Below are 27,859 nucleotides of genomic sequence, written 5' to 3' on the forward strand. Positions count from 1 at the left end.
CAATATGTCCAAAGTATGGGAGACAAAGTTTGGCCATCCTGGCCTCCAAGGAGCACTCTGGCTGTACTTCTTCCAACACAGATCTGTTTGTTCTTTTGGTAGCCCATGGCACTTTCAATATTCTCCTCCAACACCATAACTCAAAAGCATCAATTCTTCTTTGGTCTTCCATATTCACGGTCTAGCTTTCACATGCAGATGAGGTTATTGAAGATACCATGGCTTGAGTCAAGCGCACCTTAGTCCTCAAGCTGACATCTTTGCTCTTCAACAATTTAAAAAGGGCTTGTGCAGCAGATTTGCCTAATGCAATACGTCATTTGATTTCTTGACTGCTGTTTCCATGATTGTTGATAGTTGATCCAAGAAGAATATAGTCCTTTACAACTTCAATCTTGTCTCCATTGATAAAAATGTTGTTTATTGGTCCAGTGGTGAGGATTTTTGTTTTCTTGACATTGAGATGCAATCCATACTGAAGGCTGTGGTCTTTGAACTTCATCAGTAAGTATTTTAAGACCTCTTCTTCACATTTAGCAAGCAAGGTTGTATCATCTGCCTATCCCAGGTTGTTAATGAGTCTTCCTCCAATCCTGATGCCACATTTTTCTTCATAGAACCCAGCTCCTCGAATTATTTGCTCAGCATACAGGTTGAATAAGTATAATGAAAGAATACAATCCTGTCACACACCTTTCTTAGTTTTAAACCATTCAGTGTTCCCATGTTCTGTTTGAACAACTGCCTTTTGACCCATGTACAGATTCCTCATGAGTACAATTAAGTGTTCTGGAGTACTCATACTTCGCAATGCTGCCCATAGCTTGTCACAATCCACACAATCGAAAAACTTTGTGTAGTCATTAAAGCACAGGTAAATGTATTTCTTGTATTCCTTGCTTTCAGCCAAGATCCATCAGACTTCAGCAATGATATCCCTCTTTCCACAGCCTCTTCTGAGCCTGGTTTGAACCTCTAGAAGTTTTATGTCAATGTATGCTTGCAGCAATTTCTGTATTACCTTTAGTAAAACTTTACTCTCATGGGATATCAAAGATATTGTCCGATGATTACCGCATTACGTTGGGTCACCTCTCTTTGAAATGGGCACAAATATGGATCTCTTCCAATCAGTTGGCCAGATAGTTGTCTTACAGATTTCTTGGCAATTTATATTAATATAATTTTCAATATTCAATTTATATTAATACTTAACAATAATATATACTTATAAAATACAATAAATACAATATACTTATATACACAATATACTTATATATTATACTTACATATAATATGATATACTAATATATAGTATATAATAAAAATAGTTAACTGCATATGTGTGTATATATATATAGTGGCTATGTGCTGTGGAGTTGGTTCCAACTCATTGTGACCCTGCACAGGACTTCTGAGGCTGTAAATCTTTACGGGAGCAGAACGCCTCATCTTTCTCCCACAGAACAGCTGATAGTTTCGAACTGCTGTCCTTGAGGTTCACAGCCCGATTCGTAACCACTACGCTATGTATATGTGTGTGTATATATATAATCACCCTGTATAGGGTTTCCAAGAAGAATCTGGTGAGTTTAAACCACTACCCTTGCAGTTAGCAGTACAGTGCTTATTCTGCAGCCTCACACGAAGACTCCTGGAAACCCTATTTTTGTTGTTAAGTGCTATGGAGTAAGTACCAACTCATAGGACCCTACATAGAGTTTCTGAGGAGTGGCTGGTGGATTTGAACTGCTCTCCTTGTGTTTAGTATTCCAGTGCTTATTCTATAGTGCCACACCAGGACTCCTGAATCCCTATATTATTAAATGCAGTCGAGTCTGTTTCAACTCATAGCGACACTGTATAGTGTTTCCAAGGAGCAGCTGGTGAGTTTGAACTGCCGACCTTGTGATTCAAACTGACCTTGAGGTCCAGTGCTTCATCCCACAGTGCCACACCAGGACTCCTCTGAATCCTTGTAGTTGTGATGTGCAGTGGAGTTAGTTCTGACTCACAGTAACCCTGCATAGGATTTCTGAGGCTGTAAATATTTACAGGGGCAGAAAGCCTCATCTTTCTCTCGCTGAATGGTTGGTAGTTTCAAATTGCTGACCTCAGGGTTAGCAGCCTGACTCTTAGCTACTACACTACCAGAGCTCCTTCTGAAACCCTACACAGGGTCACTGTTAGTTGGAACTGACTTGACAGCACTTAACAAAAACAACAACATATGCTTTCTGTGGAAACTCTTTTAGTATATAGGAACACACATATATCTCCAAAATGTACTTTTTCCCTTTCTGAGAATGTATTTAAAATACAAAGTTTATTTCTTGATTTAAAAATAAAGAAAAAAATAAAGAAAATTTTTTTTGGAGAACAGACAAAAGTGAAAGCAAAGCACAAACCTTTCACTTCAACATTTTATGACCTTTTCCTAGACTTTTTAATAAATCTGTTTTTCTAGAGTTTAATTTTCTTGGTTAAATCAGAAATATTTGTATAGGTTATGTGAATATCCTTGATCCTATAAAAGTGCCATTTTACCAAACAAGAAAAAGAACTGGAGAAAAAACAAAACAATTTAGGAGCAATTATTATGGCATTTGTGGGATTTAAAGAGGTTAAAAATCTTGCTCTTTTTTTCTGTTATGATGACCAGAGGGAAGGCTGCCTAGTCCCCAATATAAATAAATGGCTTAGAAAAAACTTGTAATGCCTAGTGTCTCATTAGCAAATCCTATTTTTCCTGCTCCAGTAACCAGCTGATGGAAACAAAGTTCATCTTGTCAACAGGTTTATTTATTTCCCATTCTTCTTCTGCATTGTTAATCTCCCTTTTATGTCTCCTTAATAATACATGCTGGAAAAGTTCCTGAATGCTTTTCAAATAGAGAGAAGTTCTGAGGAGGATTGACAAATTTCTGTTGTGCCAACACAGGCATGGGCGTCACACAGTCTGGAATTCAATGGATAATATATCTGAGCTAGGTAAATGTAGTCCCTCCCTTCCTCATTCATCAGATGAGGAGATATACTGGTCTAATCATTGGTTTTCATGCATGTTATTAGAATATTATTGCCATGACAATAAAGATGCAATGCATTTCATGTCACTTGCATTAAAAAATTAACTAGCAGAGTTGGCTCAAAATATATATGGAAAAGGGAAAATCTAAAATCTGTCTTGCTAAATGAGTTCTCTGAACACTTTGATATCATGACCAGTGGATGTAGAACCTACAAATACGAAATAATGCATGGATTCAAGACATCCCCTATCAATTAGGATTACTAACTATATATTTATAAGGACACTTATTTCTATTATATACTGTGGTACTAATCTGGAGATGTAAAACACCAAGCAGATTTTAATAATTTATCTTATAGATCAAAGTTCTTACTGACCACCAAATTCTAGAATAAAACACTGCATTTTGTAATGTGGAGAAAACATAATTTACTACTGAATAATGTTCTCAACTAATGTGGCTCTGTTGGATTGATACTGGATTGTTAAATGAAAGGTGGTTGATTTGAATCCATCAGCTAGGAGTCAGAAGTGACTTGACATCACTTAACAACAACGTGTTAACGTTGGCTATAAGAATGTGACTAGATTTTGCCCTGCCTTTGATCTACTTCATGGAACACAGATTTATTAGATGCAATATTTTACAATATGGAAAAACTTGCAATTTCTGCAAAACTTTTACAATTATTTACTCCACATAAGAAAAAATAAAATAAAACAGTGGGTTTGCAATATTTTGCAAATAAATTATTTCTCTTTACAGCATGTAGGTCAAATATTAAACATGATTTGGCAAAATTATGCCTGATGTATTAGGCTAATATTTCAATTCAAGTGCAAAGGACAGTTTGTGTTAACATGTCCCCAGGTTCTGTTTATTTTTGGTTAACCCAAGTTCACTGCCAATCAACCTTCTAATTTTCTCTCTGTATCCTGTAAGGCAGTCTTTCAGTCATAGTAAACCTAAACATACTCCATCTTGGGTTTATCTTAGATTTTTTAGATTGCAGCCCTGTAGCCCCAATTCTACCTTCTTTACCTCTTTGCCATTACCCACATATACGAGGGGGCTCCAGAAAGTTTGTGGGAAAATGGAATAAAAAAATATGGAATTTGTCCTTGAAGTTTTTGAAGCTGGCTTTGTACTACCAAATAAGAAGCAGCAAAGAAGAAATGTTAAATGTCTGCACCAAAATATGACAAGTTCTTAACCACCTAATGCTGCTATAACAGAAATTCCATAAGTGGGTGGTTTTAAAGAATAGAAATTTAATTTTTTCACAGCTCTTGAGGCTAAAAGTCCAAACCAAGGGTCTCAGTAACATAGATTATTTCTACTAGTTTCCGGTATCTTTTGGCAATTCTCGGTGTTTGTTTGCTTGTGGACAGGTCTCACATTGCAAGTGTTTCCCCTTGTCTGTGTATGCCTATTTCTATTCTGCTCTTGAAAAATCAGAAGTGATTAGATTTAAGATCCACCCCATTCTGATATGGCCACATAAATAGAGGAAGTGAAAACCCACACAGGATCACATCCACAGGTACAGAGACTTGGGCTACAATATGTATTTGGGATGTGGGGGACAAATTCAATCCATAACAACAGGGTTTCCAACATTCCAAATTATTGGATGCATTGACTTTGTTTCCCATTGAGTAAAGCAGTGATAAGCTTTAGCATTGTAGTTTGTCACATAAAGTTGGTATTAACCCGGCTTTGTCCTAGTTTAAGGAACCCTGGTGGCTCACTGGGCTTACAAAACTCAAGGTTGGCAGTTCAAACCCACCAGCCTCGCCACAGGAGACAGATGAGGCTGTCTGTTTCCATTAAAATTTAAAGTCTCAGAAATCCTAAGGGGTAGCTCTACTCTGTCCTATAGGGTAGCTAAGAGTCAGAATTGACTTCATAGCAGTGAATTGGGTATGGTTGTCTTAGTTTACTAAATTCCCTTGAAAGTACTCCTTTGAATTGTTTTATAATGGTTTCACTTGTGTTCCTTCACAATGCTTGTAGTTTACCTATATTGAGTCCTGGTGTCATGCTGTCGGATAATGCACTGGACCACAAGTTCTTTTGAATAGCATGGTCAGTGGTTCAAACTAACCAGCCACTCCTGGAAAACCGTATACAGAGTCACTATGAGTTGGAACTGACTTGATGGCACTTAATAACAACAACATTTAGGTAAAGGATATAGTGCTTTTCACAAGCAAATGTCCACTACGTTAAAATGATTTAATTTTCACTGTTAAACAGCATCCCAAACAGCAGAGAGTATCACTATAGCTGGCCTCCTTTACTGAAAGCATAGCCAATTGCAAAGCAAGATAGTGAATATAACTTAGAAGTGCAGGCATTGAATCAGGGACTACCAAAACACAAAGTGCCATTCTGTCCCTATTGACTATTTACTTTTGCAGAAAGCACGTAGCTAATATCTAAGAAATGTTGTTAACACTGTCTTTTGAAAATGCTATTTTCAGTAATTCAAAGAAAAAAAAAAAAAAAAAAAAAAACAGCTTCTTCACAAATGTCAAGAGTGGAGACAACAATAAAACATTAGGACCAGGCAAAAAGCAGTACTAACACAATGACAATAGATTTTTCAGTCACTCAGAAAATGGACATGCATAGGTATAAAAGTTGAGTGTGCCTTTTTCTGCTTTTTAAATTTGCTAAGGGTTGAAATGATACTAATCAATTTTTCATCTCAAGCCCTTTTCCCCTGTGGGTTCTATATTCATCACCCTGATTCAGTTTATATTACAGTATTCATTAGGTTCTCAGCCTACTTCCTGCCTCTACCCCTCCCAGCTGTATAACTTCCTCCTTCGGCATCATCTCTCATTCTGTACAATGATTCTGCCACCCTCAACACACTCCCCTTCCTGCATTCTCCAATCCTCCATCTCAGGTGAGAATTACTGAGTTTAAGAACCAGCAAAGTAAATAGTGAAAAGAGCAATTGAATGAAAGTCAAGAAGTCTGGTCTCTGCTCTTAGCTCTGCTACTAAAATAGCAAAATTTCATTGTAATTCACTTCCATTTATGAAAGATGGATGATGAGCTACATTGCATCTAAAATTCTCTTCTTAATAATTCTATGAAGTAAATTAGAATATTAATTTCCTGTATAGAATTTAATCAGAATAAAAAATAAAACAAAAGAAATGAATGTTTCAGCCAGGGTTGAATATAAGAAAAAACAAGTCCTTGCTTTCCTCCCAGTAATCCAAATTACCTAACTCTTTAGTTTATGTCAGATGAACAACCCCACATTGTATGTTGACTGTTGTTATTGTTAGGTGCCAACAAGTTGGTACAACTCATGGTGACCTTATGTACAACAGAACGAAACACTGCATGGTCCAGTGCCAACCTCACAATTGTTCCTACCCTTAAGCCCATTGCTGCTGCCACTGTGTCATTCCATCTCTTTGGAGGTCTTCCTCTTTTTCACTGCCCCTCCACTTTACCAAGAATGATATCCTTCTCCAGGGACTGGTCCCTCCTGATATTATGCCCAAAGTATGAGAGACAAATTCTGGCCATCCTGGCTTATAAGGAGCGTCTGGCTATACTTCTTACAATACAAATTTGTTTGTTCTTTGGAGGTCCATGGTACTTTTCATATTCTCCTCTAACACCGTAACTCAAATGCATCAATTCTTCTATGGTCTTCTTTCTTCGTTGTCCAACTTTCACATGCATGTGAGGTTATTGAAAATACCATGGTGTGGGTCAAGTGAACCTTAGTCTTCAAACTAACATCTTTGCTCTTGAACATTTTAAAGAGAACTTGTGCAGTAGTTTTGACTAATGTGATACTTCATTTGGTTTCTGACTGCTGCTTCCATTGAGTGTTGCTGGTTGCTCATAGCATAGTGAAGTCTTTGACTTCAGGCTTTTCTTCACTTTTCTTGATTTTTTTTATTGGTTCAGTGGTGAGGATTTTTGTTTTCTTTATGCTGAGGTACAACCCATACTGAAGGCTGTGGTCTTTCAACTTCATCAGTAAGTATTTTAAGTCTTCTTCACTTTCAGCAAGCAAGGTTGTATTATTTGCATACCGCAGGTTGTTAATTAGTCATCCTCAAATCCTAATGCCTCATTCTTCTTCAAATAATCCAACTTCTGAAATTATTTGCTCAGCGTACAGATTGAATAGGTATCATGACAGAACACAACCCTGGCACACACCTTCTTTAAATTTTAAACTATTCAGTGTTCCTTTGTTCTGTTCGGACAACTGCCTCTTGATTTATGTACAGGTTCCTCATGAGCACAATTAAGTGGTCTGAATACTCATTCTCCACAATGTTGTTCATAGCTTGTCATGATCCACACAATCGAAAGTCTTTGCATAGTTAATAAAGCACAGGTAAAAAATGTCTCTTGTATCCTCTTTTTTCAGCCAAGACCCATCTGACGTCAGCAGTTATATCCCTTGTTCCATATCCTTGTCTAAACACAGCTTGAACCTCTGGCATTACCCTGACAGTATGCTGTTGCAGCCATTTTTGAATTATCTTTAGCTTCCGTTGGGTCGCCTCTCTTTGGAATAGGCACTAATATGGATCTCTTCCATCAGTTGGCCAAGTAGCTGTCTTCCAAATTTCTTCACATAGATGAGTGAGTTCCTTCAGTACCACAGCAGTTTGTTGAAAGATTTCAATTTTAATCCATCAATTCCTGAAGCCTTGTTCTTTGCCTTCTGTACATCTTGGACTTCCTCCTTCAGTATCATTGGATTTTCATCATATGCTACCTCTTGAAATGGTTGAACATCAACCATTTCTTTTTGGTACAGTAACTATGTGTATTCCTTCCATCTTCTTTTGATGTTTTCTGTATCATTAAATATTTTGTCTATAGAATCCTTCCATATTTCAAGTCGAGGTTTGAATTTTTTCTTCAGCTCCCTCAACTTAAGAAATGCTGAGTGTGTTCTTTTCTTTTGGTTTCTTAACTCCAAATCTCTGCACATTTCATTACAATGTTTGACTTAGTCTTCTTGAACTGCCCTTTGAAATGTTCTTTTTAGCTGTTTTACTTCCTAATTTATTCCATTTGCTTTAGCATCGCTATACTGAAGAGCAAGTTTCAGGGGCTCTTCTGACATCTATTTTGGTCTTTTTCTTCTTTCTTGTCTTAATGGCCTTTTGCTTTCTTCTTGTATGATGTTCTTGATGTCATCGTACAATTCCTTTGGTCTCCAATCATGTCTAATGCATTAAACCTTTTCTTTAAAGATCTTCAAATTCAGATGGGATACTGTCAAGGTTATGTTTTGGCTTTTGTGGGCTTGCTTTAGTTTTCTTCAACTTCAGCCTGAACTTGCATATGATGGTCTGTTCCACAGTTTGCCCCTGGCTTTGTTTTGATACGATATGGAACTTTTCTATTGTCTCCTTCCATAGATGTAGTCAGTTTGCTTTGTGTATATTCTAGCTGGTGAGGTACATGTGTATAGTCATCTTTTATGTTGTTTAAAAAAGGAATTTGCAATGAACAAGTAATTGGTCTTGCAAAATTCTATCATGGGACATCCAGCATCATTTCTATCACCAAGGTCATATTTTCCAACCACTGATCCTTCTTCTTTGTTTCCAACCTTTGCATTCCAATCTCCAGTGATTATAAAAACATCTTGAATGCATGTCTGATCAATTTCAAACTGAAGAAATTGGTAGGCTATTTCAATATCATCATCACTGACTTTAGTGAATGGTGTAAGTTGCATTAACTGGTCTTCCTTGTTATTGTTGTTAAGTGCTGTCAAGTGGATGATTCCAACTCATAGCAATCATGCATAGGGTTTCCAAGGAGTGACTGGTGAGCTTGGACCACCGACCTTGTAGGTCAAACCAACCTTACAGTCCAGCTACCTACAGAGCTTCAACAGGACTCTCGTCTTCCTTGTAGGCGTATGGTTGTTATCCTGTCACAGACAGTGGTATACTTCAAGATAGATATTGATATGCTCTTCTTGCTGATGAATGTGACACCATTCCTCTTCAACTTTTCATTACCAGCATAGTAAACCATGTGATTGTCAGATTCAAAATGGCCAATACCAGTCAATTTCAGCTCACTAATTCATAGGGCATTGATGTTTATGCATTGCATTTCATTTTTTAAATTACCAATTTTCCTATATTCATACTTAGTACATTCTGTGTTCCAATAGTTAATGGATATTTGCAGCTGTTTCTTCTCCTTTTGAGTTGTGCCCCATCAGCAAATGAGTGTCCCAAAAGCTTTACTCCATTTGTGTCATCATGATCAACTCTACTTTGAGGAGGCAAAACTACTGTAGTTGTATTTTGAGTGCCTTCCATGCAACCTGAGGGCATTTTCTGGCATGATATCTGACAATACTCTGGTGCTCTTCATCATGTTTCACTGTTCAATAATCTGGTGCTATATGACAGTGTTCCACTGATAGTCATAGGTTTTCACCTACAAAATATTCAGACATAGTACACCTCTCTTTCTACCTTAGTCTGTGAGCTCACCTGAAACCTTTCCACCATGGTTAACCCAGCTGGTATTTAAAATACTGGTAGCATAGCTTCCAGAATCACAGCAACTTGCAAGCCACCGCAGTACAGAAAACTGACAGAAGAGTGGTGGGTATATTGACTTCTGTCTCCTTTTTCTCCCCAAGACCTTTTTTTAAAAACTGTTGTAAATATTGTCGATAACTGCTTAAATTGTGTGGAGGCAGGGTCTGATCTGACCTTCTGTGACTACACAAAGATGAATGAGAATGAAATTCTACATCAGCCCAAGGCCGATTCCTATTAGGCACAATTCAGTTACACCTCTACCTTCTACCCTTTTTAATCTTCTACTGAAACCAACCATTCCTCCCAGGGCACTTTGCTTCTCTACTGGACTTCATAATCTGTTGCAATGGCCACAGAGAATTTACAGACAACACTCATGATTATGGGGTTGATTAGGGAAGTTTATAGGGTGCAATTCAGGATCAGAAACAATTTAGGATACAGCAGTTCTCTAGTTGTCTCCTTTTAGTCATGAAGGAACATTTACCTCACTCTAGTCTCTCAGCTCTGGTAGCGTAGTGGTTACGAATCGGGGCACTTAACAACAACAACAGTATCTCAGCTGTGGTATTTGATCTTCATCAGTAAATATTTTAAGTCTTCTTAGCTTTCAGCAAGCAAGGTTGTTTCATCTGCATATCACAGTTTGTTAATGAGTCTTCCCCCAATTCTGATGCCATGTCCTTCTTCACATAATCCAGCTTCTTGGATTATTTGCTTACCATACAGATTGAATCAGTATGGTGAAAGAATACAACCCTGTAGCACACCTTTCCTAATTTTAAACCATTTGGTATTCCTTTGTTCTGTTTGAACAACTGCCTTTTGGTCAATGCACAGGTTCCTCATAAGCAAAATTAAGTGTTCTGGAATACTCATACTTTGCAATTCTGTCCAAAGCTTGTCATGATTCACACAATTGAAAGCCTTTGCGTAGTCAAGTAAGCACAGGTAAATGTCTTTCTGGAATTCTCTGCTTTCAGCCAAGATCCATTTGACATCAGCAGTGATATATCTCGCTTCCTCATCTGATTCCAGCTTGAATCTCTGGTAGTTCCCTCTCAATGTAGTGTTGCAGCTGCTTTTGAATTATCTCTAGCAAAATTTTACTTGCATGTAATATTAATGATGTTGTCTAATGGTTTCTGCATTCTGTAGGGTCACCTCTCTTTGGAATGGGCAAAATATGAATCTCTCCCAGTCAGTTGGCCAGGGAGCTGTCTTCTAGATTGCTTGGTATAGATGAGTAAGTGCTTCCAGTGCTGTATGACTTTGTTGAAAGGTTCCAATTTGTATTCCATCAATTCCTGAAGCTTTATTCTTTGCCAGTGCCTTCAATGCACTTCTTTCATACTTCCCCAAATCCTGGTGTGGCAGCCTAGAATAAACACTGGATCACAAGCTTGATTTGAACTGCAAGGTCAGCCAAAATCAGCTGGGATTCCATTACAAGAGAAAAAATACCGAAACCAATTTTTTAAAATTTTTTATTTAAGAAGATTTATTGATTTTAAAAGCTGAGCATTCCAAAGGTTATCTGTTTCCGGTGTATATTGATCTAGGAGCTCAAATAATGTGTTTCTCCATCAGTTGGCTTTCCTGTTTTGTTCAGTCTCTCCTTGGTCACTACAGGGTAGCAAGACAAAGCTTTGAGCTCCTCTGGATATATATTCTCATAGGTTTAAGTATAACAGAAAACACAAGTGTTCTTATCCCAATAGTTTCAACAAAAGTCTAGGGATTGATTTTGATAGACCTAAATTGGATCATATGACCATCTCTGAAATGATCACTAAGGCTAGGGAATAAAATTCACTGTGTGGCTAATATTGAGGTCACTTATCCACCCCTGGAGATGGAACCAGCCCTGAACAAACGTATAAGAAGCTATAGTTCTATGAAAAAGATACTCTTCAGTTTTCCAAAAAAAGAGACAGAATGAATGCTGGATGGGTCAGAAATAGCTACTATGTACTATGCTACCTGTCAGATGGTTGTAAAATTAAATAAGATATTATTCACAAAACATTTAGTACATCATTTAATACATACACCATTTACAATGTTGACTGCAGTCTTTGGCTCATAAAAAAACAAAGCACTGCCATCAAGTCAATGCCAACTCACAGTGACCCCGTATGACGGGTTCCCACAACTGGAAATCTTTATAGGAGCAGCCTGCCTCTTGTTTCTCCTGTTCAGCTGTTGATGGGTTTGACTTTGCAGTTAACAGCCCACTGCTTAACCCACCATGCCACCAGGAGTCCTTCTTTGGCACACTGTTGTTGTTGTTAAGTCCCTTCGAGTCGATTCTGACTCATGGTGACCTTGTATAGGGTTTCTGAGGAGCAGCTGGTGGGTTTGAACTGCCGGTTTTGTGGTTCACAATCCAATGCTGATGCCAGGTATATACAAAAAATGCCAAGTGAGTAAATGAATCTGCTAGAGGAATTCTTACGAATGAATTGTTGCTGTTTTTGTTAAGTATCATTGAGTCAGTTCCAACTCATAGAGACCCTCTATAGGGTTTTCAAGGAGCAGCTAGTGAGTTTAAATCACCAACCTTGTGGTTCAAACTGACCTTGAGGTTGAGTGCTTATCCTACAGTGCCACACAATAATTTGCATATAATTTGCTTGATTGTTACAGTTCATTATATTTGATTACTTTTCTTACTAGCACAGATTATAAGAGAGTGTTTATAAGAGCCATAGACTTGGTTCTGATTCATAGTGACCCTGTATAGAGTTTTTGAGGAGTGACTGGTGAGTTTGAACTGCCAACCTTGCCTACCTTTCCAGATTTATTTTCTACGATGCCCCACAAACACCTCAATCTTAAATCCTAAGCCAAACACACTTCGTATTCCAGTTCTTATCCTACAGCACTGCACCAGGACTCCTTACAAGACAGATGTTGTTGTTAAGTGCCACTGGGTCAATTTGGAATCATAGCTATCCCAGTATAGGGTTTCCAAGGAGCAGCTGGTGAGTATGAACCACCTACCTTGTGCTTCAAAACAACCTTGAGGTCCTGTGCTTAGCCTCTAGCGCCGTAACGGGTCAGTCATGCTTATTGTTTGCAGAGCTTTCTGAACTTACTCTACTTTATCTCACTACAGTTCTACAAGGTACAAATACAGCAAAAGCAATTTTACCCTACTTCCATCCTCAGACTAGAGCAATAAATTCATCCAACAAATCTTGTAGGAGATTCCCAAAGTACTCCATACTTTTCCTTGTACTCAGAATGCAAAGAAGACATAGTAGCACTGTATGTACTAAAGAAACTGAATCGCTTTACTCCATAGCTAAGGCATGGAAGATATAATGGTAAACATGACAGATAAAGGTCTGGGCGTAGCATTGTTGTTGTTAAATGCCATTAGAGTCCGTTCTGACTCATAGTGACCCTCTTAGGGTTGCCAAGGGGCGGCTGGTGGGTTTGAACTGATGATTTTGTAGTTAGCAGTCTAGTTCTTATCCTGCAGCATGTCACCAGGACAGAAAATAAAAAGTAATCAACTTCATAAAATATAAATCTACTAATAAAAAGAAGGAAAAGCTCAATTGCCAGGATGTTACCCTGCATCAATGAAGTTTGAGAGAGCACTGGGGAGTCGTAGTTCAGAAGGAGTGAGGAGGTGGGATGTCATCTAGAACCAGACATTCAGGTTGAGGCCTGAGAAATAAGAGCGAACTGTCTACAGGAGGTGCTCTTTGGAATTCAGGCCGTAGCTTGACATCCAGCTCTGCCACTGACTCACTGTGTGACTTTGTGCAAGTTACTAACCCATTATGTTTCTTCCTTTATAAAAGGAAAAGAAAAGTAACTACATTTACAAATGATATGTTAATGCTTGCTTTTACCTTCTCTTGCATAGACTGGTCTCTTAAACACTAAACACTGAAATTAAATGCTAAAATTAACCTACTATGCTACTGGTTGGCACTGTAGGATAAGCACTGGACCACAAGGTCAGTTTAAATCACAGGGTCGGTGGTTCAAACTCCCCAGCTGCTCCTTCGAAAGCCTATACAGGGTCACTGTGAATCAGAACCTACTTGATAACACTTAACAGCAACATGGTACTGCTAAAAGTCATCTTTCTAATCTGCAAGTCTGACTAATTTATTTCCCCTCGAATGTCTCCTTTTAAATTTTTGCATAGAGTTCAAATTACTTAATATAGTATAGTCATCTTTCCATTATCTGGACTGTGCCTACTTTCCAGACTTATTTTTCATCATGCCTCCCAAACATCCCAATCTTAAACTCTAAACTCCACACACATTTCTTGTTGAAACTCCTGAAACAAGGCATGCTGTTTCTTATCTCTGTGCCTTTGCAGAGTCAGTTTCCTCTGTGTGGAACTTTAGTCTAGTTGGTGAATTCGATTATTATCTCAATTCCACGATCTCTTTCAAGTCACTTTTGCATAGTCTTCCCAGCAGCCCTCACCCCAAAGTTGAACACCCTCTCTTTTGGGTTTCCTCTGTCTCCATCCAAATGCATGATATTAGGGCATATTTGTTTATATATGCAAATGAGTGGTTATAAAGAAAGAGAAACTGATAATACAGGCAAGGAAGAGGGGATGATTGCATGAGGAAAAAAATCTCAGAAAATTAAAGAAGAATGATTTATAGAGCATGAGTGGAAGGATTGGCCTTTGATATGATCAGAGACCTTTCTTTCATTATAATAGAGGACCAAGCTAGAGAAAGGGTACTGATGCATCTAAGTTGATAGACTGAATGGAGGGAAGATGAAGCAGTTTCCTTTTTTTTCCCATGAAGTATCAAGCAGGATGCTTGGATAAGAAAAAGGATAAAAAGGGTCCTGTAGCTGATTTAAGGAGAAAAGAGATTTTTGTAGCCAGTCTGGCAGATGAGAACATGGAGATAATAATCTACTAGCATCCAGTGATCTATGAGGAGAGGGTCAATGGAGAGTGAGCAGGTTTTGTTGGGGATTTGAGAAAAAAGGACTAAGTAGGACATTGATTGTTTTGGAAGTGGGAAGTAACTTGACAAGGGAAATGCAGTGTAATTGTTGGGCAGTGTTCGAGATTTGTGGTCATGAATTTGCAGTGAAAGCATTCAGTGTGATCAGAAGAGTTGAAGGTTTTCCTCTAGGAACACATTCCTGTTCAGGTGAGGACACAAAGGAAATGAGTAGTTGAGCAGAAACATGATTGGAAGTTTGTTGATGATACAATGGAGGAAGAGTGACAAGGGATTTGTAGAATTTTATAAAGATTATAATGACTAATTGTGGATTCTAAGTGAAGTACGGAGAGAAGTAAGAACATGAATGAATTACTGATAGAGAAAAATATAAAGGTCAATAAATAGGTTAAGGTCTAGTGAGAGAACAAAAATGCTGGAGTAGGAATACAAGAATATCAAAGCTGATCAGAGAGTGAAGTGCTTAAATTAGGTATTTTAAAAGTAAATCAACTATGGAAATAAAATCTATCTTAAGAATACTCTTTTCTACAAATTGTTATGACATTTTAAACTATTTTGATGGAGACCCCCATGACTAATTTTAAGTCACAAAAATCTAGTCACAAATGACTAAGGATAGTTAGCAATGCCATTAGAAAGCTAATTAATGATCATTATAATATTTGTTCAATACTCAAGAGTCACCTGTAAAAACCTCCGGACTTCTGGATTCTTACAGAAGTAAATCACATGATTCTAGTACCTACTGAAAACACAAAACATAGGAGGAAACCCATATATGTTATAAACTTTCCCCTGTTTCCTCACATGCGCTATTTGTTTTTGTTTATTTTCTTTTGTTTTTCTTTACAGCTAGCTTTGATGGAAACTTATTAAATGGACAGGTTTCCCTGCAGTCTGCTATATTCTCTAGTTGGCACACAGAAGTGATGATACAAAATGTGGACTATTTCTCACTTGCCTTGATTCTAAGTTTCCCATTTTGATTCCTTGTTTAGAATTCATGACATGAACTATTGACTACTGCCATCATGAATCCCTTTTCTCCATAATTAGTAGAATAGGCAAAATTAGTATTTCATTCTTTGCTGAGGTATAAAATCCATTTAAAATAGCTAATTTGTGACTTCCTAAGATGTGGCACTGTAAGATAAACACTAGAGTGCTAACTGCAAGGTTGGAAGTTCAAACCCACCAGCCACTCCTTGGAAACTCTACACAGGGTCCCTATGAGTCAGAATTGACTTGACATCACTTATGTCGGTTAATGCGCTAGACTACAAGGTTGTCAGTTCAAGCTCATTAACCACTCCTTGGAAACCCTATATAAGATGGCTATGAGTCAGAACTGACTAGATGGCACTTTACAATAATAACAACCAAGATGATTCAGGGGGAGCCTGAATGGCACAGTGGTTAAAGTGCTTTACTGCTAACTAGAAAGTTGATTCCAACCTAACATGCATAAACTGTAGAGTTTCTATGAGTCAGAATCAACTGGTTGGCAATAAATTTGGTTTGGGTGTAAGGTGACTCAGAATCCACAGGGAGAAACAAATCAAGAAAACTGTAGCTGCTTTATTTCCATAAAGCCCAGCGAGTATCAAAAGCTGCCCATATTTCACAAAAACATTGTTTAAAAAAAGAAGCTGAATTACAATTAAGGTTAAGGATGTGTTAGTGGAAAAGACAAGGCCATATACTTGGCATTGCCCCCTAATGGTTCTACAAAAATGAGCTTTAGTTACCGTTGAAAAACCTTTTTATGAAATGTTTGAGGTTGAGCTGTTGGAATCTGAAATGCTTTTTGTCTTAGCCATGTGTGTATTTCAGTGGTTTTGTTCTTTATTCCTTACTAAATACCATTACCTGATTTGCACTGCCCAGGAGGTATAGTAAGCTTATATAGAAATGAATACATCGTCTTATAAATAAAGTCAAAAGAACAAATTAAGTAACAATAAAGATATGAACACAACGATGTCCTTTGCCCCTGATTATCGACTAGTACCAATGACCAGCCTGTCTAGCCCTAGTTCTTTGTCAGACTTGAGAAATGCCACCTGCTTCTGAATTGTCTCACTTAAAGGACAAAACCTTTATGGTGTGTGCCTCAGAGTTCCTTAGAGTTTGGTGTGAGTTTAATTTAAAAAGTCATTTCAGGAGGTTCAAAGCCTTGGCTTTCCTGCAGGAGAGTCCTTTATATAGAAAGTAAAATGTCCTTTTTTCCTTTTAATTTTTTTTTTTTTTTTGGTCCGTTCTTCTTCTTGAGTTGATGCCAATTCACAGCACATAGAATATCTGAGGCTATAAATCTTTATGGGAGCAGAAAGCCTCATCTTTTTCCTGAGGAGCAACTAATGGGCCCAAACCACTGACCTTGTAATTAAGCAATCCAGTGATTATTCTACAGAGTCACCATGATCCCATGTCCCTCCCTATACCCAATCACAAAACATAAACAGTTCAAAGCACTATACTACAAATGATTTATGTAAAAATCTATTCTTGTCATTCACTAATTAGAAGGATGTTTCCCAACACCCTTTACTAACTTTAATCTACTCCCCCCTCAATCTACATAACATCAGATCCTCTCATACTGTGATTTGATTTGTATTTCTTTTTTCAGAGATTTTACACCTTTCCAGAACATAGCATCTTAAAGCACATTTAAGTCAGAATTAGTGTAGTCTTAGCTATGTTTATGAAGTGAACCCTCCGCTCCAGTCTGAAATAACTTATAGATGGTTAGCATTGCCATCCGTGAAGGTTCTGCTTTGATTTGTATATGCCTGTGAATTGTATCCACGGAGAAAATGTACAGAGATAGCATTTCACTTTTATGTTTTTCATCAAACAGCTTCCTAGTGACAGAGGGAAAGTATGAAAGTTGTTAGGGAAACATTCTCTATTACCAAGAGGTTGTTTCCTCAGAAGTCAGAGACTCGTGTGCACTGTGAAGAGAATACTTAATTAAACCTCTGCTAGAGAATTCCTATCAGATTATCATTCTTTGCAAAGCCACCTTTGCCTCATACAAACAAAATGGTCCACAGGTAGCTGCTTATAAGTTATTTTGGCATAGAATTAAAGTTAACTTTGATTCTAAAATGTATGTTTCAATGAGACATTTTCGACCAAAGAAAGAAATGCAACTTCACACTTGGGACGTGTCTTAGGTGGTTTGTGACATCTGAAAAAGCTTGCTTGGGTATCTTTCAGTGCAAAAGTCCCACAGCTGGAAGATCAGTCCTTTGAATTAAGACTTCATTTTTGCAGCCATTTTTAGTATGAACTGAACTGAGCAGGTCACACTTTAAGTAATTATTAATGAAGATCCCCTCAAAAGAGATTTATCAATTATTTTTATCACTTGAAAACTACTTATGAGAGAATGGAAGACAACACCAAATCCTAATTTTGCTACAGAAAATGGAAAAAAGCAGAACTAAAATTTCAAAGGTTACCTGGAAAGGCATGCTTCAGGGACTCGGGGAAGCTAAAAGGAAATAGGTGATTATTGAGTGACTTTAAAAAGGTGTTAGGGGAGGGGGTTGGAAAAGACAGAAGACGCAGATAACTTTGACCTATTTCACAGTTTTGCCTATATCCAATACCATGACATTATCGAACACTCATTTTGATCCCAGCATCTTGGTTTCTTTTCCTCTGTGAGTCCTTGAGTAAATGTTTTGATTTGTAGTTTTAAAGTCTGATGGGTGGATTCTACTCTTTTTCTTTTAATATCAGATCATCAGTTTTTGCAAAGCCACCTTTGCCTGCTACAATGAAATGGTCTTCAGGTAGCTGCTAATAAATTATTTTGGCATAGAATTGAAGACATTTTGACTCTCAAGTGTATGCTTCAATGTATAAATATGACTTAATAGACATTGAATTTTATTGCAACGTTTTTTTATGTACTTCTTCTAAACAAATACCAAAGCTATGGTACACAATAAAGAATGGGGGGGGGGGGCGGGGGAACACACACGAAAGCAATCCTCTATACTGAAAATGCCTTCCCACAGCATAGGGAGTTTCTTCGGTGCCATTGGCAGGGCAATGAACATCAGTGGATTTCAGCTTTGACTGCAGCCCCTCATTTGCCTTGATTTAAAGGTCCCAATCTCAGTTCTTTATGGAGTGTTTAGGTTTTCTTATCAGCCTCTTAGGAATCACAAGAACCTTTAGTCCTTAACCGTATACCTTGTTGTTGTAATGGAAGCTGTTCTCATTGCTGTAATTTCTTCTTAATGTTACAATTTTAATCAAGTATTCTTTCCCTCTGGAATCATTAATTATTGTCAGTTTCAAAAAGAACCTTGCTTGGTGAGTATATTTCTACTCCGAGTACCAAATCATTTCCTATTCTTCCTCTAAGTGAAAGAATCTTTCCCATTGTTTTCCTTCAGTCTTCAGCATATACCTTTTAGACCACTGCAGTGTAATTTAGGCTATCTTTGCCCACCAGTTAGCAAGTTAGCATTCTTCATGGTTTCATGTATCTCACCAATTTGCCAGACTTGTCTCATTTTATTTGCTATTACCTGTGAAGTTATTGGCCATTGGAGCTTATGATAGTCCACAATTGATTTAGATTTACTTGTGGTTTATAACATATCATTAAAATAAATGGTTATTATCCAATGACAAGGACTTCACTGACATATAAAATAATGGATACTTCTTCAAATAAAGCTGAACATTGTGGAAAAGTATTCTGTTCTTTGAGATTAAATGAATTGTTTCTTCAGTTTGTATCAGTAACTATTTTAAATCTTAGACAGTTAAATGTATATTTGATTATTGTTAAATTTCAAAGTTTTGCTTTCACTCATATACACATACACAAACTCTATCTCAGACAAAGAAGAAAGACTACTTAGTTACAAAGAACTACATATGAGAAAAAATCTTTCTAAACAAAACCAATCATCATTCTAGTAGCATTTTTACAGTACCTGTACTAGGACTATTCCTTATCTTAGCTCTGGAAGGAAAGCAGAGAACAAGACAGTTCCCATGAGCGTACATTATAGAAACTTGGTCCAGACTTCACTTCTATGTTAAATATACTTCGTTCTTTCTCATCTGATAATTTCCTAAAGAGTTTTCTCCATCCCAAATGGAGATGATTAGACCACCAATGTGTGTTTTTCTACTTGAAATTATGTGATGTGTTTATCCTGAAGTCATATGCTTCTGAAAGCAGTACAAGTCAATTTCATTATATAAAAATGAAGTATACTGGAATTTATTATTATTTTACTGAACATAAATCAGGCAATGAATTCAAGGCTGACATTTCAAGCCCCTTAGCCATGTGTTTCAGGAAATGTATTCCCTTGTTCATTTACTGCTACATTTTGAATCATTTCCTCTACTCCATATGGTTGTTGATGTCTCTCCCTTCAGCCTGAATGAACCCATTTCTTTCCAAGGGCAAGAGCATCTTCAAAATAATAGGAAACCTTGGGTTGAGCTACACAAAACATGTTTTTGTTATCATATTGTATGAAACTTAAGAAAATTGATAAAGAAAATTCAGCATGTCTTTCATTGCATTTGGTCTTTTTTTTTTTAAGTTTTACTAAAATACAAATCAAAATACATGAACGCAATTATTTTCATGAACATTTGACTACCTACTGTGACATTCTCAGGTATTTAATTGATTCAGTTCATCAATTTGCACAAATTTTAATATATACAATTGTATGATTTTAAAAGTGTTTTAAGTTTGTTAGGATTTAATGCAAACCAAATTGTATACATCTCCAACTTTAAACCATTGGCTTGAATATACAAAAGTACATTTAGAAGTAATTTTAGTGGTAACATAAACTAATTTCAAATGTTGGGTGAGCCTAACTAAAACTTCCCATGAGGTAACCAAAGCATATCAGCGACAGTGCTGTGGGATTCCGCACTGAGATAAATGTTGTTCTCTGTGTGTTCTCTCAGGAGGTTGAGTTGTGTCGTGTTAGCAGTCAGGAGAAGCTGGGCCTGACAGTCTGTTACCGAACGGATGATGAAGAAGACACCGGCATTTATGTCAGCGAGGTAAGAAATATCACAAAGGGGGATTAACGAGGGAGACTGCATGGCATGGAGTGAAATGACTCACAATGAGAAAATCCTTCCGAGGCATGAATGTGAAGAATTGGCCATGTTCCAGTACTTGTCACTTTCAATTAGGAAAGTAAATTATGCTGCCCAAGTAATGTAATTATTATAAGCTTGTTTAATGTGGATGCTTTCACCACATAATCCCACTATAGAAAATATAAAAGTGATAACATTATCTAAATTTAAATAAATTCCCTTAAGCATCCAGAAAGTTGAGTCGAGTTTTTGATCGGCAAACATGTTGTCCCTTCATTGCACTGTCTTATTTCAGTTCTGTTAACAATAACAGTGGCTAATTGTTTTAATCTAATATTCACAATAATCACATATTTTACTATGCTGACAGGCTTGATGAATTTGAATACCCAAGGAGTGTGTCTATTAGTTTATTTTATTCAATGCCATAATCACTTTCAGGAAGTGAGGTACTTAAATATGAGACACCCTTGGGTGTCAGTTACTGTGAAAGAATATGAAACAAAATTATTATCATGGGTAATTAAAAGTGCCCTAAAGAATGACTTTATATTTAAAATATCAGAGCAGGGCTTGAAAACTAGATGAAGATGTCTGTTCCATTCTGTTCCAAGTCTTCTTGGCTATGATCCTAGTAAAATACTTAACTTTGAGTCTGTTGACTCAACTGGAAACAGCATAGCAATGCTTGTTTCATTGGTCTTAGAGTTTTTATGAAGCATTGGTGATTCAGAAGTGGAATTCTCACCTTTCATGCAGGAGACCCAGGTTGCATTTCTATGTTTACCTGTCATCCATCTGTCAGAGGAGGCCATGTGCTGCTATGATGCTAAAGAGATTTTATCAGAGCTTCCAGACTAAAAGGGAGAAGTAAGAAAGGCCTGGTGATCTGCTTCCAAAAACTAGCCAATGAAAATACTGTGGATCACAATGGTATAATCTGCTATCTATGAGTTGGGTACCAACTCAAAGCAATTAGTAACAACATAGATTTGTTTAGGACATGGAAGCAAAACTGCAATAATGCACATGGAAAACTAAACTGATGTTCTAAAATGTTACTCTTCATCATTTAACCAAATAATTTATTGACTGTGTTTTGCAATGAATATTTGATGTCTCCCTCTTTTAAATGTACAGCTATGATCATCACAGGCAGGGAAGTGATAAGGAGTATAAGGAAACGTCTGCTGGATTCTGTTTTGTAGTATATACAAAGACGGGAATATAGGAGTTTAATATATAATTACAGCTCTGAAGACAGAGTTTTAGATTGTGAACAACTTCTAAATAACATTCAATTGATTGAATTGATCACTTCCGTATAAGAATTCTTTAATTTGCTATTTATATTTTCCCATTTTGGTCCTCACTATTAAGGGAAGATAAAACAAAACCCAAAAAATCTGAGATGTATCTTGAAGAAATGTTTTTCTTTTTACCTTTTACATATACTTATAGTGTCTTTTGTTCTTCATTAACCATTTAAGACTAATTTATTATGTGGCCAGTAAGAAAATAATATCTGAAATCTGGCTAGGATGAGGCCACATTATGCTAAACTTGAAATACTTTGCTTGTAAAAAGTCTTTGATGGTATAAGCCTAAATAAATGATTCGAAAGTGATAGTTGAAATTACCCCCACTCAAAAGTCATCACTCATGTTTGGCCCATAAATGTTGATAAACTCGTAATAGAGTCTTAAATATCTATTTATATAAAAATAATTGCATAATTAGCACACTTAACCCTATGTGTCAATTGTTGCCTAGAAGTAATCTTCACAGACAGGATTTTAGGAATTTCTTCAGAAATTTAGAATATAAATCTCATCAAAACTAATATGATTAGAAAGAAACCCCCTAAATAAATATGGACTTGTAGTTTTCAGCTTTTCTAAGATCATTAATGTAGGTTTAAAAACAATCTTTGCTGTTGTTAAGCGTCGTTGAGTAGTTTCCAACTCAGAGAGTGACCTTGTAAAGGGTTTCCAAGGAGTAGCTAGTGAGTTTGAACTGCCGACCTTGCAGTTCAAAATGACCTTGTGGTCCAGTGCTTATCCTACAGAGCCACACCAGGACTCCAAAAGGGAAAAAGAAAAAAATCACCTTTGTAGAAAGTAAATTCCTGGCTCCAGAGAATCCTAGTCAGCAAAAGACCGTGTCTTACAATTGAGTGACAGAAATGACTAAGGATAGGGAAAATGACCTTCTGATTGAGTTCTGCACTAGCATTCTTTAATTTATCATCACAGATTTCAAAGTAGTCCATTCACTCTTAGGATCAGTGATTTTGACCCCCCAAAAAAGAAAATCTGTCTTATATTCTGTCATTAATCAATGGAAAACTTTGAACCATGTTTTTATAAATGTATTTTAAAGACCATATTGGAGTTTTGTTTTTTGGTATGGGGAGGAATAGGAGATACTGCATAGCCATTTGAAAACGTGTATCCTCTCTGTACTATAGGTAGATCCAAATAGCATTGCTGCCAAAGATGGCCGGATTCGAGAAGGAGACCGTATTTTGCAAGTATGTGATTATTTTCTTATGTTTCTGTGATCCCTCCAACAGTTTTCTTGGTTTTGTTTCTTCAAAAATGTTAGATAAAAGGTTTTTTCTTAGCTTTTGGACATTAGCACCTTCAAAATAAAGAGCTGCCATTTAGAAACATTTGATTTTAAGTAAAAATTGTGAGAATTATTGAGTCATTACCTAAGGTCAATGATTGTAAGACACAAGTCTTAGAGGCAGATTATTTGGTTACTTGGGCACATCACATAACCTTTTACATTAAGCCTTGTCCCTCATCTTAAAAAATGATAATAATAATAAAACCTATCATTGTGAAGGTTAAACGAGATTATACATGCAATATGTTTGGCACAGTACATAACGAAAAAAAAAACAAAAAAAAATAAACAAACTTCAAACCCACTGTCATTGACTCGATTCTGACTCATAACAACCCTATGTTGTTGTTGTTGTTATGTGCTGTGGAGTCAGTTCCGATTCATAACAACCCTGTACAAGGTTTCTGAGGCTGTAAATCTTTATGGGAGCAGAAAGCCTCATCTTTCTCCCGTGGAACAGCTGGTAATTTCAAACTGCTGACCTTGCGGTTCGCAGCCCGATTCGTAACTACTATGCTACCAGAGCTCTATGTAGGGCTTCAGAAATTAAATCTTTGTGGAAACAGAAAGCCTCATCTTTTTCCTGTAGAGCAGCTGGTGGGTTTGAAATGCCAAGTTTTCAGTTAACAACAGTCTTATGCTTATCCTAAAACTGCTTTAACCCACCTATCCTTTCTAAGTCCTCACTCATAGACAAAAGAAAGAAAATATGCAGAAAGACACAGTAGGTCTCCAGCCAATACATCAATATAAGAACATAGGCCATGTGGAATTTCGTTTCACTGCTGATCACAACTAGGCAACAGAGAAGCCTTGAATGACAGACTGAAGAGGTTTCAAAATGCAAAACTTTTAGCCATTGTGATATATCTATAGCTCCTGCTTCTTCTTACCCTAAAGACTGTTTCCTTGGATTCAATACTCTTGAGAACTCATTGTGGTTGTTGTTGTTAAGTGCCGTCGAGTTGGTTCCGACCCACAGCGACCCTGAACAGGGTTTCCGAGGCTGTAAATCTTTACAGGAGCAGAAAGCCTCATCTTTCTCCCGTGGAGCAGCTGGTAGTTTCAAACTGCTGACCTTGTGGTTCGCAGCCTGATTCGTAACCACTACGCTACCAGAGGGCTTCAAAAATAGACAAGATGTGAACCCTTGAAATGATTACCCTGAGAGAATCTTTAAACCGTAACCCAAAATATCCCCTGATATTTTTAAAACCAAATAGTAGTTTAAGACTCATGTAAGAACTATATGGGATCAAATGAACATTAGCAAATTGAAAGATCAGTTAGTAACCTTAGGGAGAAGTTGTTGTTAAGGGTCATCTAGTAGTTTCCAACTCATGGTGTTCCTGTATAGGGTTTCTAGGGAGCAGCCTGTGGGCTTGAACTGCCAACCTACAGCACCACACCAGGACACCTGGGGCAAAACAACTGAAAAGAGAGTGAGAATGATTGCACAACTCAAAGAATGTAATCAATGTCAGTAGATTATGTGTGTACAAACTGTTAAATAGGTCTATGTCTTGCTGTGTATATGCTTAATAAAAGAAATACAATTAAAATATTAAAAATATATACGAGACATAGCCCACCATTTGGTAGCTAGGAAGACAATGATATACACAGATGTTGACACAGTATGGTATTGTGCTGATACAGGATGCTTGAGCTATTCTGGACACACATCACACAGATGTCTGTCCTGCTGTTCTGCTGACCTTTCGTTTCTTCAAATGGCACTCATTTTAGATGCTCATTTACCTTCCAGGTAATGGAAGTTTCAAAATGTTTTTTGTTTTCCATTTTTAAAACAATTTTAAATTCACTCTATTAATATCTCCAAGTAAACATACAGAAAATACCATAACCTTTTTAATTTCCAGAGTCCTATTACAGGCAACAATCATTAGAAAACGGTATGAGATGTTACATTAGAAAGTAACATGTTTACTGGCTGAAAGGGCTGGGAGATTTTTGTGCCTGTAAGCGGTCCCATGGAGCCCTGAGGGCATAGTGCTGTATGCATTGGGCTGCTAATTTGTAAGGCCTTCAGTTTGAACACACCATCTTCTTCCAGGGAGAAAGATGAGGTTGTCTGCTCCCATAAAGATTAGTCTAGGAAATGCAAAAGGGCAGTTCTACACTGTCCTGTTGGGTCGTTATAAATCAACATTGACTACACGGCAGTGGTTTTGGTTAGGTTTTCTAGGGTTCCTCTGAGTCAGAATCAGTTAGACAGCAACAGGATATTAAGTGAAAGGATCCCTATGGGTGCAGTGGTTAATCACTTGACTGGTAACTCAAAGTATGGCATTTGGAACTCACCAACTGTTCTTTGGGAGAAAAACCTGGCAGTGTGCTTCCATGAACATGTTCAGCATAGTGAAGCCTATGCAGCAGCTCTCCTCTGACTTAAAGGATCTATCTGCTAGCATAGTGATTATGAATCGGGCTGCTAACCTCAAGGTCGGCAATTCGAAACTACCAGCTGCTCTGCGGGAGAAAGATGAGGCGTTCTGCTCCCGTAAAGATTTACAGCCTCAGAAACCCTGTGCAGGGTCACTATGAGTCGGAACCAACTCCACGGTACTTAACAACAATACTAATGAGTCAGAATCAACATGACGCCACACAGCAGAATTAAGTAACCCTAGTAGACAATGGAGTCTTGGTGTGGTACTGTGGGTTAATGCGCCAGACTGCAAAGCTGTTTGAACTGCAAGGTCGGCAGTTCAAGTTCACCAATAGCTCCTCGGAAACCCTATACAGGGTCGCTATGGGTCGGAACTGACTCGACGGCACTTAACAACAACAACAGTAGGCCATATTTTGGGATATAATGGGTCACTATTTCATCATCTTTCCTACTACTCTTTTACTATTGGCATCTTTTATTTCTTCCTCTCACCATCTAATGTCCACCTCCCCAAACCGCCTCTTGCTCTCTCTTCTCTGGTTTCCTTCCTCCCTTCTACTCTACCGTAGGCTAATCATGAAAATCTCATCTAGCATCTCAGTATGTGGGTTCTGAGGATGCAGACAGCTGAGAAAAAATTGTATGTATTTCCATCCACGTATATTACATGTCTTGACATTTCCAAAATCTTAGTTATAATGTGGACAAAGCTTTTCATAAAATATATACTGTGTAATAAGACATCCCTAATGGAGTACATTCATTGAAGAAACAATAGCAGGTTAATAAAGGACTGTTTTCTGCCTGATTACTTTATATTCAGTGACAAATATGTCATTCTTAATAAATAAACGTCACATTAAAAGGCCTAGAATTCAATCCTATCTGTACACACAGAACACAGTCTTAAGGGTTATGATAAAATTATATTAAATAAAATTGTGACAAAATTGTACTGATAGACAGATAGCTCCCATATGGCTGATGAGGAGATTATGGGATATCCTGCTAATGAACAATTAATGACTCTTTTGCCAGGGATATGAGAGTGGGAGAAAGAGAGGATTTACTTCTTATCCATGGAGTTTTCTCACTGGTTTTTGTATCAATAAACCTTGTTGAAGCAACTGTGATTTTAATATCCTGTTCAAGATGACCTGAGTAAAGTAAGTCTATGGTCCTATCCCAATTTGTAGCTGAAGTTTTCTTAATGCAGCACACAGTGAGTTTGTTAGATCACCTTACCTAATAACAGACACACACACACACACCACAGTTGAACTGGCAGTCTTGTTTTAAGTGCCAACAAGTCTGTTTGACTCACAGTGACCCGATATATGGTTTCCATTCTTGTTGTTAAGTGCTCTTCAGTCAATTCTGACCCATAGCGACCCCATATAGGGCTTCCAAGGAGCAGCTGGTGAGCTTGAAGCGCCAACCTTGCTGTTCAAACCGACTTTGCAGTCCAGCGCATTAACCCACAGCACCACACCAGGACTCCATAGTTTCCATAGAGTGGGGAAATATACAACAGAGAAGCTACAAACCAACTTCATGAGAACATGTTCTAATTCTCATGTGTGTGTGTGTGTGTGTTTTCCTTCTGCAAGTGCTTGACAATTATATTTGCCTTGCCATAAATATGACTCTAAAATTTGACTTGGGAAAGTCAACTTAAGACAAGATTTCAAAATTGAACAAAGACAATAAATTGCTTGATAAAATTTTCCAAAAAAAAAGAGCACACTCTATTTTCCTTTCCTCCTTTTGGAATGACTGGCATATAATATTACATGTAAACAGCCTAACCTCATGTCAGCCAAAACAGTCAGTCATATTGCTAAGAACTAAAAACAAACCAACTTTGCATCAAGTTCATTCTGACTTACAGTGACCCCTTGTGTGTCAGAGTAGAACTGTGCTCCACGGTGTTTTCAATGACTGATTTGGGGGAAGATTGTTACTAAAACTGTACATTCAAATCCACACATGGAATGAAATGAAGCTGCTGCTAAACTCTGGCTTTAAAAGGTAGTCTGTCATTTCTTTCACAAAAGGAGAGCCACTTTACCCAGGAGGTAGGTCCTATTGGACCCTAGACATTAGCTGGGTACC

At 37.4% G+C, this 27,859-nt stretch overlaps 1 protein-coding gene across 2 annotated transcripts in view; it reads left to right on the plus strand.

Annotated features, from left to right (window-relative positions):
* The window catches only part of PDZRN4 (PDZ domain containing ring finger 4), a 551,428-nt gene that overhangs the window by 501,933 nt on the left and 21,636 nt on the right, over window positions 1–27,859 (plus strand). For both annotated transcript variants that reach the window (XM_006865304.1, XM_006865305.1), the window contains 2 exons: window positions 20,554–20,652; window positions 23,165–23,227. In XM_006865304.1, the coding sequence (XP_006865366.1) occupies window positions 20,554–20,652; window positions 23,165–23,227 (162 nt within the window). The remainder of the gene's footprint in view (window positions 1–20,553; window positions 20,653–23,164; window positions 23,228–27,859) is intronic.

Source organism: Chrysochloris asiatica, unplaced genomic scaffold (genome assembly GCF_000296735.1).
Source record: "Chrysochloris asiatica unplaced genomic scaffold, ChrAsi1.0 scaffold00077, whole genome shotgun sequence".
NCBI classification, from domain to species: domain Eukaryota; kingdom Metazoa; phylum Chordata; class Mammalia; order Afrosoricida; family Chrysochloridae; genus Chrysochloris; species Chrysochloris asiatica.